Below are 18100 nucleotides of genomic sequence, written 5' to 3' on the forward strand. Positions count from 1 at the left end.
GTATAAAATGCTTTATGAAATACACATTTTATTAAGAGAATATACCATACACATCTAAGATCAAACAAGAAAATAATACAATTGGATACACACTTGCTTAAGGTTTCTCAAATGTTTCTTTATTCGGTTTGTGATAACAAGTTGGAAAAACTCGAATGAACCACATCTTTTAAGTTTCAAGTATTTGAGAGAATGTCTAACCATAAAGCAAATATTTTGCATGGAATCAACCGAGGTCGGGCAAACATTAAACAGATACACACTGTATCTGTACAAACCAACAGAATATTTGAACGGAACAGTCTTCAAAATGTTCTAGTAGCCTACATTGTTCATGTATGTCCACAAATAATGGTTCATTTACCAACGCCTGTCACTTTGTAATTGACCGTTTAACTTTAACTTTCTAAACGTAGTGTATGCCTTATAAACAATGGCACAGAATCAAACAATGAAAAAATAATATCACTCATATGAAATACTACCTACAGAGGCAGAAAGCCATATGACATACGCCTTTTTCAATCGAACATCTTCCCATTTATGTGCCTCTGTATTGAGCTATACATTTCAGCGAGTCTGAAATAGCTAACGACAGCTAGCTTGTCACAATATAGCAATACTAAGGAAGGATGCCAGCTATGAAACAAACCTGACACGTACAGTAATAAGGTGACTTGGTATTATTAGTGACCAATATATAGCATTAGTCCACCGCCAACCATCTTCTGTTGCAGAGAATGAGTTCTGATTGAAGCCCTGTTGCTTGCGGGTGGCTGCTCTTTGTCATCCATTTGGGAGAGTTTTATCACGCACTCTCTCACCACAAGGACGTCTGGTAGTTGAACTTGAGCTTCAGCAGGTACTTCAGGTTCACCTGTGCCACATCGTACACAATATATCTGAAAAAACATAGCTTAAGGACAACCAACAGGGAAAAACTGCATAGTGAAAGGCCAAATAATGGATAATGGATATTAATATAATAATAACATAATTAAAATTTGACAGAAATGACACCAGGAACTACATTCCATGGTAACTGGAAAACTCGCCCTAAAACAAACTCGACCCAAACTCGTTTCCCAACGGGTCTGTGGCCTTAAGCTAGATGCAGAATAGGCAAAATCAAATATTTGCTTCTGGGGGTCCCTAGGACAAAATATTTTGTGATGGGGATCCGTGGCCAAATACATACCATTCTGGGGGTCCTTCACATGACAAAGTTTGAGAAACACTGATGGCAACATAAGTTTTTTTCAGAAAATTGTTATGATAAGAAGACATTTGTAGAATGTGCCTAGTGGTTAAGCACCCCCAAAATGTGTTTTTTGGCCATCTCAAAATATTTTGTTCCACGGATGGACCCCTATCGCAAACCTTTTTGTTCCAGGGACCCCCAGGAGCACAGATTTGATTTTAGTCTAATTTGCATCTAGCTTAAGGCCACAGACCCGTTGGGAAACAAGTTTGGGTCGAGTTTGTTTTAGGGGGCGAGTTTTCTGGTATTCCATTCCATAGTCAAATAGCCTTACAAGCAAAGCAAATGAAACAAAACTAAAAAACAAAACATTTGGAACAACTTCTGATTCGTAAACCCAATGATGAATTAAAAAAGGATACTCGTTGTACAGAAGACTTGTGTCATCAATGTTGGTGTTGCATCCTTTTCCCAGTGGCACTTGCACCCCTTCTAAAGTGACAGTCTCACTGGGGTCTGGGGCAGTTCTACCCAAACCTAAGAATTAAAAAGCATAAAGACACCAAGGAATATTGGTCAAAACAAGGGTCAATATAAACATTGATTTAGAAACAGTTGAAACTGCTTTAATATAAAAATAAAAGTAAAACAATTATGTTATCACCTTTAACACTGTGCTTGCCCTTAGGTAGCTTCGAAATGTGCGTGGCCTTTTTCAGTTCATGCCTGTTCATTAAAAAAACAAACACTTATTCATGGTTTTATGCTTTGGTAAAGAAACACAAAAAAGTCTAACAGCATTCATATTTCAGCAGAGAGACTGTAATGATACTCACACATTGCCGAGGGCAACCTCTCCCAACAGTATAAGACCTGTAGGATCGGACTGTGAGGTGTGGCAGTAGTTGGCACTCTTGGACACCATGTCGGCAAAGTACACACCTTTGCCGAACATGTAACCAGTCTAGAGAGGACAGAATGCAAATGAAACAACACAAAGTATTAAATGCATTGTCAAATTCTATAAGAAAACTATATACGTATATAAAAATAGGCCCCCCCATCCTGTTTCATGAGCACAGGTTGCCCCTCCGCCTCCTAGAAAAAGCTAGTCCATTATACTTGCCCCAACAAGCAGTTGGTACCCTCCCCCTGACCCTTCTATTGTAAATATCTACTGTATATATTTTTCTGCACCGTTTTCTTTTATTTGTTTTTTCCTGAATATCTACTGCATAGTACTGTGTTCTATCTGTCTGTCATTCAATGTTATATGATATGCTTATGTGGTTTCCTGTGTAAATAAGCCAAGTGCTTTCTAGGATCTCCTTTTAGTGTGCCTTGTACCAGTGAACTGTACCGTCACGAAACTAACTTTTTCTGTGCAAACTTCTAATAAAGTCTTCAATCAATCAATCTTGACTGATTGATTGTTCAATCAATCAATCAGTCAAGTGCAGGAGGCATACTCACCACTGGGGCTTCAGGAGGAGCAATGCGAAGACCCTGAGACAAGATACCAGCGTAGTTGGTAGCGCGTGAGCCGTGCCACAGAAGCTGACGGTTGGGCAGGTCCTGGAATGGGCGGTACCGTGTGTACTCTCCCTCCCGAACAATTTTGAAGATCTGAGAAAGAGAGGTCAGGAGGTTGGTCACCAGGGTGTTCCGGAGATATTTCTGGAATTCATTTGTGGCTGTCAAGGTAAAAGTAAATCACCTACCTCTTGCACTTCCAGTGTGTAAGTATTATGGGTAGCAGCATGTGTATTCTTGACATATCGTGTGATGATCTCTGCCTCTTCTGAGCTTTTATCAACAACCTGTGAGTTAAATGAACAAAACAATCAACACATCTCCCCCTAATTATAAGATAATACAAAGTAATAAGTTAACATAAGGAACACACATATAGTACAATATAAAATATTCTTTATTATATTTTTATTACATCCAAATACAATCCAAAACAATGGACTGTATATGACCCTCACCTCAATCTTGGTATTGAGTTTCTCATAGTTGATGTCGATAGGGTCTTTCTTGTTGTCATCAGCACCTCCTCTCAGCAGGCTGTAGGCCACCTCTATATCCAAGAGGTTGTCCAGCATCTGAACCTTAGCCTACACACACAGCAGAACAGGCATGGTTCAACAAGATCCAAAGTTCACTTGAGTTAACCAGGGGCATAGCGCCCTCTAGCGGCAGTGATGCCAGGATCTTTTAGGTTATATGGTGACTTGTCTAGTATGCTCATGTTAACTCTTGCAGAGCAAAATGCTTTTACAGACATGGCTGTGAAAGGAGTGCTCTTACCTGAATGTAGTCCAAGTTGCTGAGAAGTGGAGGTTTCTTCATGCCGAAGTCATGAGGTATGAGGGTGTAGAAGCGGTTAGACAGGTCAAGGATCTGAGACTCGGGGACAGCATCTGCCACAGCCTACGACGGTGAAAGGAGGCAACATATAAGCCTTTACACTGTAAAGGTCTGCTGGTTTACAAACCAAGGTGCACCATGCACACTTTTGAAATAGAATAAAAGTTTGAATACTGCTTCATGATTCTTCATTGTGTGCTCTGGCTATGTACATCTTTAATGCTGCTGAGAATATTTAAAAAATATATATTTTACGATTGTCACCAATATTTGTATTATCCGTGTCAGAATTGAGTATTTTAGTGTTTTAAATTTCATTAGGAGCAGCAGTTAATAATCTCAAGCAAGTGGAACGAATTCAATGTCTAAATGATGTACTGAATGACAATAAACATATCTATCCTATCATCCCTTGTCTGTACAATATTTCTGTTCCATCTCAACAGCATAATCTCATGTAGCTTGGATGCCTACAAGCAGAATCTGTCTGCGAGTGATGAGGAGTGGTAGTGGGAAGTGACAGATAAAATATAATTGCCACTCATAATAGCATGGTAAAAGTGTTGAATTGGAGTCACATGAAGAGAGAAGTGTCACTGGAAAGTGCCGTATTAGGATGGCCCCTCCAGGGAGCACTGGTGGTTACTGACCTGCTGAACCTCACTAAGGAGAGCATAGGCACTCTGGATCTGCCTCTTACTCAGCTTTCCCAGGGGCATCTTCTGGAGGTCAATCTGAAGATCAAGAAATATAGTACATCTCATTTATAAATAGTACATCTCATTTATAAAAGGAAATAGTTACGACCATAGAGACCATTAGGCTCACTGTGGAAAACACAAGGAGGACATCCCATGCACACCGTGTCACACAATTTACAATTTAGGCATTTAGCAGACGATTTTAACTCATTTACTGCTCCACACATCACATTTACATACTGTACATCTATCTGTACACACATCACAGATTGTTACCTCAAACTCCACCATGGCTTTTTTCATGCTCTCTACATCAAAGATCAACTTGATGAGCTCCTGGACAGGTTTAGCCAGCAGAGACTTGGTACCGGCGCTGGCTGTAAGCCTCTTCACTGCCTCCTCATCCTGCGCAGCAACATCACCACAGCAAACAAAAAGAGCAGATAAAAGATAGACATAACTCATTGACTGCTTTACCACGAGTTTCCCAGAGTTATCACATATGTCCAGGCCGCCACGCTCGAGTTTCGGGCCATTTTTGTAGATTTATTTTTTCTTCCAAAAAATCTTTTTGGACCTCCTATCTACTAGGCATGATCACGCTCGCGAAATTGCATGTTTGACCCCGATACCAACCCCATCTTTCAAACATGGCAGCCATGTTTGTTTACATTTGATGAAAACAATGGCTGCTATCTCATGAATGCCTGAACGGATTTCCAAGCAGATCTTTTTGATTGAAAGCTGTGAACAGCGTGCACACACGTGGTACATGATCTAGGCATGGGCGTGCATGATCCGTGCACTATGAATTACATGGAAGACTATGGAGACTTGTGGCATCCTGGAACTTCAAAGAGATTTTTAAAATGCAACGAATGAGTTAACAGGACACACTACTTGTGCATGTTGTGTATTCACCTTTCCACAGTATACACTTTAAAAGAGTCATGCATATGCATAAAGTAGATGTTTGTACCTGTCCATAGTCGATCTCCAGTGGGTAGAACTTATTGGGGTACTTGGTGAAGTTGGAAGAGCCCCAGGCATTGCCCGTCTTGTCCTCATACAAGCCCAGGAAGTTATCCATGGCAGAGTTCTTGTCACTGAATTTGTCCAGCTTATTGCCTCCGATGGTGGTTCCAACTCTGCCCCATGACCTGAATACCCAGTACCTGCGCATGGTAAGAGATGGAAGAATGGGTTAAACAAGATGACATATGGAATGGTCTGATGGATCAACTGTAGAAATCAAGTCAATCTTTAAGCTTGGCAAGAAAGCTAACCCAATTGGAAAGGGTAAAAATAAACCTTTCTAGAAGAAAAACTAATCTATACTTTTAGACTACGTTTCTAAAGGTCTAGCTAGCAGCTTTGCTAAATGTACGTTGCTCTTACACCCAACATGGAAATGTTGGTCAAAGTGTGGGACTAGATTAAAGGCAATGGAATAAAGATCATGGAGTTACTCAAATACAGGTAGTTAGGTGTAATCATCACTCCAGGGTGTGCTTTACCATCATTATTGCTTGCGGAACACAATGCAAGCACCTTGTTCCACACTGAAACCCTGTCGAATGCAGCCCATCCTCTCATGAAATATTGCTTAATGAAATTGCATAACCTGATCTGGGAAGTACCGTCTGGTGGTAGATATTGTATACATTGCGTTATATGAATTCATTAGTTGCAGTAGTAGTATTTGTATTTATTTATTCTCTATTATTATTATTATGAATTAAAATTTCTTTTCTTTCATTCATTTTGTCTTTCTTATCTCAGGTTTGGGGACAAATAAAATTATTGGAATATAACATAACAATATCAAAATTCATCAAACATCACTTCTCATGTTACAAATGTAGGTACGAATTCCCTGCCGTGACACTGACCGTTTCTGATGATCATCCTCCAGCAGCTGGAGTTTGTAATAGGAGTTGGTTCCCCTGACAATGTCCACCAGGCCCAAAGTAGCACTGTAGATCTTCCCGTTTTGGTCCAGAACATGGGCGCTGTTCTCCAGACCTAAGCATGTCAGGTTAGAAACAAAAGAACAAATCAGGAAACAATCATAGTATAGGCTACAACAAAACTGCAAACAAATAAGATGTCACTCACACACAGATTAGTTTATTTGGATCTACAAAAAAAGCGCAGCACATAATAGATCCAAACACTGATCAGAAGATGGTTACATTACGGTCAAACCAGATACAACAGAGGAAAAAAGATAACACATTGACGACATTCTACTACTGTATATACAAAAAAATAAATTTACGGATATTGTTTTTCCTTAGCTATTCAAGGATAAATGCAACATCGTCTTCTCCAGATAGTCAGACTGCCCATGATAGCTGAGACAGAACGGTATTTAGACAACTTTTCTTGCATTACTCTTTTGCAATCCTCCCAATTGCAGTCCACGAAGCAAAGGTGTGTGAACGTGGCCCACACTCTCCCACACACACCCTACCTGAGTCTGGATCAACAGCTGCTCCTCCTTTGACTGTGAGCTTCATCTTCTTGGTCTTGTGGCCACCTGCAACAGAGCAGATTCGATCATATACTGTACCTATCACCACAAGGTCTTCTCATTCCATCTATACTATTGGCAATATCACAATATCAAACCTCAAATTAGAAAACTGTCTTTAACACAAGTCATTTGCAACAATCCCTTGCCTTTACCTTCTTCCTCCTTCACCTTGCCTAAGCTCTTGCCTAAGCTCTTGGACACTGTGGGAGCCTGGGCCTCAACCTTGACCTCTGCCCCCCATGGAGCGATGGCATGCAGGGCCACAAGCTCCTGGAGGGCCTTGCCAGACGACTTGATGTCCGTGAGGAAATCCTCAGCCACCACGCGCACACCGGCCTCCTTCGCCTCCTCCATCTTCTTACTCATCTTCTCCACCTCCTCTGTGAAGACAGGAATCAGACGGATATAGTACAGACCTCACAGACAGTAGGTTGATGGCACTCTAGTGCGCCTGCTTGAGTAAATAACTCCATGCTAGGAGGAGGTGGCAGGATGTCTGCAGGGATTTGCAGTTTAACGGTTGTATTTATACTCGAATGTGTTGTGAACTTGCACGTTCATGCTTCTGTCTCACTCCCGCACGCACACAAGCACACACACACACACACACACACGCACGTTGCCTAGCTCGACATTAAACTTGACGGTTCGTGTAACTCCATCGCTCAATCCCTCACAGACACACAACCGACAGCAATTGCACTCGAGTGTCAGGTGAACGACCGCCAACAGCCATGTACACACCAGACATCCTACAACCGACACATCTTCCTGATGATTGGCTACTCACTCTTGGTGCTGAGGCAGAGAGCAGCCTTACTGGCCGTGCCCGTTATCTTCCCACCCAGTTCCTCCACAACAGCTTTTATTTCATCCTTGTTCTTGGTCAGCTTCCCCACAGCAATCAGCTTCATCCCCGTCAGAGGTTTGTCTGCAAGCACAGAAAAGGACACCCGAGTTGTTGCCAATGGGAGTTCCCATATAGGAGAACAGTATTAACCCATAGGAGAACAGTATTAACCCATTTAGGCCTAGAATTATTGAATGCTTTAACCAGTGAAAAAAATAGCAGATATACAAGCTCACAGCGTGGCACCGAGTGCCGCGCTGCAAGCTTGTAGATCTGCTATTTTTGAAAAAAGTCATGAAAATGTGTGCAAATCTTTGAATATATGTATTTTCAAAGCAAACGTTTGTAACTAACATTTTGCTCCTGGGTGGTCCAAATACATATCATTTTGGGGGTCCCTCACATGAAAAGGTTTGAGAACCACTGACATAGTCGTCTCTCAAGAACAGACTAACTGAGCTCCATTTAAGGGAAAAGGATCTTTTCTTTGACGATGGCTGGCCAGATTGCTGACATAGAAACATACGTTTTTTCAAAAAACCTTAGAAGGATTCAAAAGACACTTATAGAATCGTGTCAAAATTCTAATTTTCCTGATTTATCAAAAATAGCAGATCTACAAGCTCGCTGTGAGCTTGTATATCTGCTATTTTTCAATAGTTAAAGCATAAAATAACAATACACAATAATTGTTGTCATGCAGGAGGTGCCAACATTCTCTTCAGTGTACTTGAGGTATTGCTCACTTACCAGCTGGGGCTCCCTCTGGGAGAGGTTTCATGGGGGCGCTAGAGGCACTAGGGACGGTGGCAGTGGTGGCCGTGGAAGGGGCAGGGGCTTCCTTGGGGTAAACCCTGTCCTGGCGCTTAAACTTGAATTTCTTCAGGAAGGGAACCTCATGGAATTCCTGAAAGGACAGCCATTGAATGTGTTAGCTCAAATACAACATACTCATGATGTACCATGCTTCTGTTCCATTTACTTGACACATTGCCATACATACTGGTAGTTATTGCACTACAGAGAACCAACTAGGCAGCAGCTGTGGCAGCCGAGTGTTTAAAAAATATGAATTGCCAATTTCCTATTATTCACATTTGTGTTTTTCACCCATTTGCCAACTAAAACGGTTGGTTGTCATTAGTCTTGTGGTGCCAGACGATCAGAAATCTGGTGGCTGGTGACGTGTAAATTCCTACCTTTGGTGTGCTCCAGTCTTTACGGTCGGGGCACTTGGTTTTGAACACGCACTTGGTCCAGGCAGAGATGTCGCCGGTGCAACAGTACGCATCACTTTTGAACACCAGCTGACCTGTGCACTCCTGACAGCGCTGAAGAGCCCCAAAGGCCATGCAGTCCGCCAGGCAGTCCACCAACTGTCAATCAAACGACAAGATCAGAGAGCTGCAACTTCAGATTCTGCACAGGCCGTTACTGGGCCATCTAACAACTTTGCCACTGACAAAAACTAGGACATTGACAGGTCAGAAAATGGTTATGGTCGACACAAAATTGTCCAGGTTTTAAATCGAAGACGTCGAAGGGATTCACATGGGAGATAAAACATATGATAACAATGATGATGCAACGCTGAGGAAGGCCGAAGGGCCGAAACGCGTCCGTATACTGTCCATGCATTGAGGTAAATAAAATCATGTAAAAAGGATATTCCTTGAGTGCTGGCGACTACTTCTTTCTCATTATGCTTCTTTGAGCCGTGCACCTAAAAGCCTTCATCTAACTTGGAGTGTTGCGGGCTGTCTGCTTTATTGCAGATACCTTTCTCTACTAGATAAAACATATACACTATAAAACTTGGTTATCTGAACCCTAGTCTCGCATGGCATTGAATTAATTTCAAACAGATGTGCAGGCTGTTCACATCCTTATCAGGAATAACTGCTGTAAACTAACCAACAATAATACTGGCCTAACTGCCCACAACATTATCCATTTATATCCATAGAAAATGGAAGGACTAGATAGAGACAGGCTCCTCACATTGGACTCTCCAGAGGGAACATCCTGGCCATTTGCTATAAGCAGCTCTCTCATGTCGTTGGAGGAGCAGTGGTTTCTCAGCTTGTCCTTGATTCCCCATATCACTTTATTTTGCTCCTAGAGAGAGAGAGAGAGAGAGAGAGAGAGAGAGAGAGAGAGAGAGAGAGAGAGAGAGAGAGAGAGAGAGAGAGAGAGAGAGAGAGAGAGAGAGAGAGAGCGAGAGAGAGAGAGAGAGAGAGAGTGAGCGAGAGAGAGAGAGAGAGAGAGAGCGAGAGCACACGTTATTGCACAAAACCTGGATGGATTTAGACAAATAACAAACAGAAATAAGTAACAAGACACACTTAAAAAAGAAAGGAAACAGCCATAAGGTGATTAAAAAAAGAAAGAATAAAAGGCAGTGGAAATCTGCTAATTACTGAAGCATCTAAGTTAGACTTTTTAATAGAAGCTTCATAGCCTTTTGCAGTAAATCTGTTATCACTCAATTCACACAAGCAGCGCTGCTGCTTGTTCACAACGCTAAAATGCAGTAAATTGGGCATGTCCGTCTTGTCCGAGGTTATGACTAACAGTCTGTCACCATGTGTCAATGTTTGTGTCTGCTATTGAGGTTAAGAAACAGACAGTTGGAACTAGCGCATTTTGTAAACAAAGATTTACAAAGATTTGAACCAGCTGTGGATATATAATCAATGTTGAGCAACTACACAACCTATTTATTGGCTAAAATGAGTAGGTTGTTCACAAGCAAGCTTTGAGAAACGAGCAAGGGTTTGAAGTACCGGTAGTAGAGATTAGAGAACTTCTCTGCTGTCCTTCCATACATCGGATTGTTAGGTTTCTGTCCATTTCAAGTGGCGTTTAGTGTTTGAGTACTAGTCCACGGCCAGTGAGAGCCGCCTGTCAAGCTCTTTGTCTGAGCAGAGCAGTTGGCCAGACTCGCTCACAGCACTGGAGCAGCTAAAGGCCACTTTTAACCGCACAGATTCGGCGACGATTCGGTGGCGGAAAGCGTCTGTTGCCGAACGGGAGCTCATCGTCAGGTTTTCGGCAGCGGGTCGGGAACCTTATCGACCGAAAACTGGAAAACTGGACTTGCTCAGTTTTGTTCAGTCGCCCCTCGCCGTCGGTAAGATTGAGGGAGTTGTAGAATAGTTTACTACTGCTCCAAAACCAAGCCAAAACAAGCCAGAGACATTTTCCCGTCGCATATTTTTACTAAATACCATATTCTCAATCTCAACTCTCAATTCCTATTCCAATCGGATCCAAAGCAAAGCTAGTAGTAGGCTAGTAATAGTCCATCAAGTGCCCGTGTTGTTGTTTTCTTTTTTTTCCTCCTCTGCACGGAGAACAGAGCTGCCTCCGGCCGGGTTAGGGTTGCCAGATTCTGTGAGTGAAATACGCGACCAGGTCTATGAAAATAAGCCCAAAAGCGCGACCAGTTTCACCTCTGAACTCTATTACATTAGTTATTTTATAAAATAATGTTGAAAGCAAGGCCAAATAAGCAACTACACTTCAGAAACAAGCCCAAACAAAAGCAACCCACATCTAGCAACATTATAGGAAAACAGGATCAACGTTGCTTATAAGGAGCAGACCTGGCACCACTGCCATACAGTAACTACAGTCGGCGTCGTCTGAAAAAAATAAAATAAAAAATAAGTGCTTAGTTTTTTGCAGTTCTTTGCAGTCTGTGTACAGTCAGAAGGAGTCTCCTGTAGGCTGTTTGGTGTGTAGACACCTTAACTGGCACTGGCAAATTAATTATTATCAAAATTACTATAATCTTAATGAATAAGCGTAAACAAACGGCTTCACAAGAACAATGTTGGTGTAACTAAGAGATTAGCTGAGAAATATACATTTTATGTACACAGATTAATTACAATAACTAAAATCATGGTAATATTTCCTGGTCTAAATGCGGTGTGAGAAAAGATGATGGACGGGAAGAAAGTGTTTTTTTGTTGATGGCTTAATTGGTGGAGAGGAGTTCAGCGGCTATCGGTGCTGAGGGGTTTGTCAGTCTTTCAACAGTAGCAAATAAATTATTACCAAAAGTATTAATATTTTTGATAATTATGTTAGAGTGAAACAAGAGCGCAAACCTTCAACTGGTCTTCAAGTTTCTTGCTCTCCTCGGCTTCTTCTTTTTTCAGCTTCTTTGATACTCCATCTAGTTCATCACCCTTCCTCTTTCTAAAGGGGCAAAGAAGAGGTTCACAATAGTTCTCATGAAGTTTTCTTTGTCAAAAAGAGTGTCAAGACATTAACTTAGAATAGGAAGAAAACAAATTAACTTTCAAAATGAGGTCTGATGGGACCACTGAACCCTATTGTTATCCGACAGCTTTCTTCATTTGGACAATAGAGACCCATCAGCTGATGCTACACACACACATGTATGCACACAAGTTGGTGCATGTCTCCAGGCCCCGAAGGGTTGTTAGTAATTATCACCCATTCTGCCATAAATATGACAAGAAAATGTATCTAAACCTCGTGAGATTTACTCTGCTCCCTTTGTACTCATGTATTTTCTCTTTCTCTCTCTCTGATCCTTTGGAGATAAACAAAAGCAAGAAAATCATCTTTCAACATCCTTCTTCAAAGAACAGCTGACATCCAGAGGGAGGCCAGGAATTACATTAAAATAAATAAATAGAATATACTTCTCCAGCCTCACTTAGATAAATTAGTTAGTGCGTTACTTGGCCATTTCAGCTGCTTTCAGAGAGATTCCCTCTAGAGAAACAATCCGCTCCAAGCATTAATAGAACATTTCCATTTATGTGAGTGGTTCTGGTGAGTGATTCTACTGACTTCACAGCACTTGCATTTCATTATCATTTTTCAAGATGGGAAAAACACAGCAAAACAGAGAGCATCTGGAGAGGTCTAATTTATATCTTTGGAGTCATTCTGAAGAATACAACTCTGTCGTTACACTTCTGTTGAAGTTGTACAATAGTACAGCTCCCTCCAGGCTCCTACACTACCACAGTCAGCAACAAGTGGACATAAAGCAAAACAAACCCCACAGTATTTAAATTTTGCTACCGCAATATTTGTCTTCCCATTACCGACGGTATTGCGGTAATTACCGCACCCCCCAAGATCAGCTCTGCAGTATCGGGTTTTAACGTGACTGTGGCTTCCCAGACACTGCACGCTGTGAACAAACCAGATGAGACGGCACGATTTCGACTGTGTGTGTGTGTGTTCGTCTATCATCTGAATAGCCTGATAAGCCTAAATTGATTATTTGTACTTTTTGTTGTTTTTAGCCCAAGTCCATTTGTAGTGTCTTGCTTAGAAGTTTGCGGCCCTTCATATATGGCCAATGGCCATATATGGAGATCTTAACTGTCAGTCCTTGCACATGTCCCTTGTGGCCAGATGTCTGCAGCCCTAAGAACCCACTCGTCCAGGTGCCCACTTGTCCCAAGTGCCCAAATGGTTTTGGTGGCCAGTTGTCCAGGTGCCCACCTTCCAAGTGCCCAGATGTCCCTAATGCCCAGTTGTCCAGGTGCACACATGAACCTGGTGCCCTAGTAATAAAACTAGGAAAAAATGTTCTCAAAACTATGTTTTCAAAGGGCTTTTTGCGGGAATGCAAGCCTTCTTCTACTGCCAATAGCTCCAGAACCAAACATGCCAGGAACTTACTTTTTGTTGGAAAGTAGAGGAGTAAATATTTCCTTTGAGCTATTGAGTGACATGGTAGGTAAAGTACAACATATTATGTGGGTCTCTAAAAGAAAGGTGAAAATGTTGAAAATGGCTGGCACAGGCTAAACACAGCTTGAAATACTTCTTAAAATACTACAATAAGCTAATATAACAATACAACAGAATAAAATAAAAACGTATCGGTGCAACCCTGCTGATGATGTATAACCGACATACTGTATAACCCTGTATTGAACATTTATTATTTCCACTATACAATGAACTGTACTACTGCTGTGACACAGCATAATGGCAACACCACAAGTGACAACCATAGCAGCACCTCCCATATCTCTTACCCTTCGGATTTGATAGCAGGAAGCCTGGTCTTCAGGTCTGCCTGGTCTTCAGCCCGCAGCAGGTTGAAACCCTTCAACTGGGCAGCGTTGTAGTCTGGCTTGAAGACCAGCTCCTCCCTGCGGCTGACGAAACAGGGTGTGTGGTACCAGCGATCTATCAAGCCCAACTGGGGCTTCTCGGGGTCCACTGTCTTTTTTGAAACGCGGATCTGGTCCTGGAGACGATAGAACATAAAATAGTGAGAGTGGTCAATATGAGCAACACAACAGATTCATTCTGTTGAATTTCTAGTTGATGAAATGTTAAGGATTGTGTGTATTCACAGTGACAGGATTTCCCAAACCTTTATTTTTATAGACAGAGGGTATTAATCTATATTTATACTTTTAGTTTCTACTCTCTGGCTGATGAGGTCTGGTGGAATCCCTGGTATGTAAAGTACATTAGTCATGGAAAAGTGGTATTGATTTGGTGCCTAGACACTGTAGACTGAATTATTATATGTGAAACAGGTTTCAAGAGACACCATATATTGTGACATATCCAAAATGCCGTTTAGCTGTGTGTGCAAATAAAAGGCTTCTCTCACCTTCTCTATTTTCTGCTCACAGCCTTTGCAAGTACTGCGGTTGGACTTGGCATACTCCACCGCAAACTCATTCAGAGTTTTCTCTCCTTTGGCAGCACCTTTCTGGCCCGCTTTACCTTCAGGAAAAAGAAGTTATTCTTATAACAGGGGTCGACACTAGGGTATCAGAGGCACTAGAAGGGCTAGAATGCAAACTCCACTTGACTGGACGTTTTATTTACCTGCCACAGGCAGGCGGGCAAGACCTAGTGTCACTGTCTACTATGTTATGACCATTCAGTTCAAGGGACAGTCTTTTTGCAGGTCTTTCAGTCCAAGTGTATCATAAAAGCACCTCCCGTTGATCCGACCAGGTTAGCATTCACCAGTGTCGGCAGGTTAACATTTCATCAGGTTAGCATTCACCAGTGTCGGCAGGTTAGCATTCACCAGCGTCGGCAGGTTAGCATTTCACCAGGTTAGGATTCACCAGCGTTAGTTTTACTGAGGTTAGGGTTAAGGTTAGTTTTAGATGTATCTCCGTCCCCCCGACTTTCGTCACCTCCACGCAGCCAATCACAAGCTTCCGCTGCCTTAACCGAGTTGCCTTTTTGATACACTCGGACTGAAAGACCTGCTAAAAACACTGTCCCTTCAGTTCAAAGCATCATCTTCAGCAAGCAAGTATCCAAATAACTCCATAGACAGTACATTTTTTGTTTGTGTGCAACACTGTGGTATTACAGATCCTTTGGGAGGAAATGGACATGTGTTAAAGTTGAATACTGACCCCCCACGGCTCCTCCACTTTCTATGGCCTTCTTGACTTTTTCTTGGTCATCCCAGCGGAGGTCTGAGAAGCCACTGATGTCAGCGGTGGACTGAGCTGCTGCTCGAAGCCAGAAACAAGAGAAGTGGTGCCAGTGGGGGACCTTTCCATCAAACATGGGTGACTGAGGAGACAGGACACAATGACCTTTAGGGAGGCAGTTTAAACTACTGGAATGTTTTAGATCAACATTGGGGCTCAAGTTATCCTCATCCAAATGCTAACACACACTCCAACGAGCACAATAACACTTAGGGCTTATGGGGGCATGCTGATAATGTGTCTGTACTTTTTTTAATGCCAGGTGTTTGAGTATTTAAGAATAATTAAGGCTACAATATGCAATTTTATTTTTATGATTTTACATACTGTATGTGTGATGTAGGGCAGGCTAGTATGTTGTTCTGGTGCAGGACGCAACACAGAAAACTGGACAATTAAGTCCAATGTTTTATTAGTCAACATCGCAGGCAGAATGACAATAATAATAAAAGCAAAATAGCAACAATAAAACTATGCAGATGGCATATGGCTGCTAAAAAGAAATAAAGAAAATAGAATGACATACAGACAGCACTGCCATCCTAACATCTTGAGTAATTAAGGCAACATATTCCCTGTGTCTCTCTATATACGCACGCATTCAGACATGACAGCTGACAGGTTTGGTGGGATATTAAAGGGGAAGACCACCCATTTTCAATATTGAACTATGTCATTAATATACCTTAGAGGAGTTGTGTGGAAATTAAAAAAAAAGTTCCCCCCCTTCTGTGTTGCCTAGAACTGGAGGATTGATTTTGGGGTTTGTATTGTAAAGTACAACTTGATGACATCACACATTGTACTTTACAATACAAACCCCAAAATCAATCCTCCAGTTCTAGGCAACACAGAAGAGGGGGAACTTTTTTTTTATTTCCACACAACTCCTCTATAAAGGTATATTAATTACATAGTTCAATATTGAAAATGGGTGGTCTTCCCCTTTAATAAATCAAAACGTTTAAAATGTATAATAATCTTCAACTAGACTCAAGTTTGACTGTCTTTCTGATACAGAATGACATAACATTAGCTAGCAAACAGACAGACATATTTGTGGGGTCCAAAGTACTGTATCTTCTAATACTACTAGTAAGACGCCTCAGGGCGACCTCACGCCACAGTGATGTGGACATCAGGGATCTCCATATATGGGCATACAAGGGATTTGTTCCCCTGGCATCACAGGGATCCCCATCTCTCCATATATGGGCATAAAAGGGATTTGTTCCCCTGGCATCACAGGGATCCCCATCTCTCCATATATGGGCATAAAAGGAATTTGTTCCCTGGCATCACAGGGATCTCCATATCTCCATATATGGGCATAAAAGGGATTTGTTCCCCCTGGCATCACAGGGATCTCTCTAACAGGGCATCGTTAATATTGATGACATTAGGGAACTCCATATATGGGCATAAAAGGGATTCTGTTAGTGTGACAAAAGAGCATGATGACATATTTTTACGGTCTATGGGTTTGCCCATCTGCCGATCAGGAGAGAGAATCCATATCAGCTTCAATTTGATAAGTGTACCAGACAGTTCCAATTTTGTCAGACCATTTGTTTATGTCATCACTCCAAATCCACTTGTTTATACTGTGTGAGTTCTCTCTCCTGATTGGATAACATAGGTATCTTGGCCTGAAGTTAAAATTTTCTGTTTAAAGAGCTGGAGAGACATGGAGACCCCTGTTTACTGAACAAACACTGTAGCAATGAGTACTATCAGAATATACTATAGAGCTATTTAAAACTTATTTTAACAAATACAATCTCTTACCCTACCTTTAAATGGATTCATAATCTACGGACCAGCTCTAGATTTTTATATTTTCCTCTGATATTTTACTTTGTAATTATTCACAATACTCTGAACTTTTGCATAGTTCTGTGTATATTTGTCTGTCATTTATGTAAACAAGCCATTGTGCTTTCTTGGGTTAAAATCCTATTAGTAGACCAATCTGAACTGTACTTTGCTTTTCCTATGCGAACTTCTAATCAAGTATTCAATCGATCAATCAAAACTGTACTAGACAATAGAAGACTTCATTTGGCTCTGGCTCATTCAATTCATTCAATGCATCGTCTTTTTACAGCCGTTGTGAGTCAGCATAAATAACGTTGTAGTTTGTAATGGCACCACAATCACTTTATTACAGACAATGAGACAACAAGAGCCGACATGCACAGCAAGACAGAAGAATCCAGAAGCAATGCAGATCAATCATGGTCATCCTCATCCATCCTTTGTCGTTAGTTAGCCATTCAGATGCTAGCTAGAGAGGGCCTGCCATCTTCAACACAGCTCATTCAAAACACGACAAACTATCAGTTTACACCAGATAGCTCAATGCTGAATGAACACCCAGACCAATACGGCTGAGATGCATGCAAAAGGTACACGTTTTATTGTGTTGTTGGCCCTACAGTAGCCGTTTAGCTGTGCGCTGCAGCCCCAGACACAAGACGTCGTACACCCACCTGCACCATGATAGCCATTCTCAGCGAGTCTTTAGCAATGTTCTCTTTGCACTTCTTGCACGACGCGCGGCCACTCTTGGCATATTCTGCCTTGTAGAGCTTGTCTTCCTGAGAGTCTGCCATTGTTGTTCCTTAATTGGTAGATAAAAGAAGCACAACTTCTTGTACACAGACGTGGTGAAAACACAGTCCCAGGACGGAGCTGTGATGCAGCAGCAGTAATTCAACCCGCATGCGTTCACACTGCGCTGAGCCCGCGCTACTCGCAGCCAGGCAGGAGCAATCGAGTATCGTCTCGGGCAGTGGCGTCAGTTCACAAAAAGCTAAGGTATGGCAACATGACTGGTGTCTTGCACGCGCGCGACACCAGTCATGTTGCCATTTTAAGAAGTACATTTTATTTTTTTCTCCCTGTAGCCAAGGTATGGCAGCTGCCATAGCTTGCCATACCCAATTGACGCCT

At 41.8% G+C, this 18100-nt stretch overlaps 1 protein-coding gene across 1 annotated transcript; it reads right to left on the minus strand.

The window, feature by feature from the left end:
* Positions 1 to 97: 97 nt before the first annotated feature.
* On the minus strand, positions 98 to 17845 carry parp1 (poly (ADP-ribose) polymerase 1). Its single transcript, XM_080745167.1, has 23 exons — positions 17638 to 17845; positions 15065 to 15227; positions 14296 to 14411; positions 13706 to 13920; positions 11783 to 11873; positions 9666 to 9782; positions 8864 to 9040; positions 8415 to 8571; positions 7605 to 7745; positions 6967 to 7194; positions 6752 to 6817; positions 6168 to 6300; positions 5255 to 5450; positions 4552 to 4680; positions 4225 to 4308; positions 3515 to 3637; positions 3193 to 3321; positions 2923 to 3021; positions 2675 to 2827; positions 2038 to 2165; positions 1866 to 1927; positions 1624 to 1738; positions 98 to 902 (listed from the first exon to the last, which is right to left on the minus strand). Exons 1-23 carry the CDS (start codon positions 17758 to 17760, stop codon positions 821 to 823), a joined length of 3027 nt encoding a protein of 1008 aa, XP_080601293.1. The 5' UTR covers positions 17761 to 17845; the 3' UTR covers positions 98 to 820.
* Positions 17846 to 18100: the final 255 nt, after the last annotated feature.

This window comes from Nannobrachium achirus, assembly GCF_963921795.1.
Source record: "Nannobrachium achirus genome assembly, chromosome: 16".
Classification (NCBI taxonomy): domain Eukaryota; kingdom Metazoa; phylum Chordata; class Actinopteri; order Myctophiformes; family Myctophidae; genus Nannobrachium; species Nannobrachium achirus.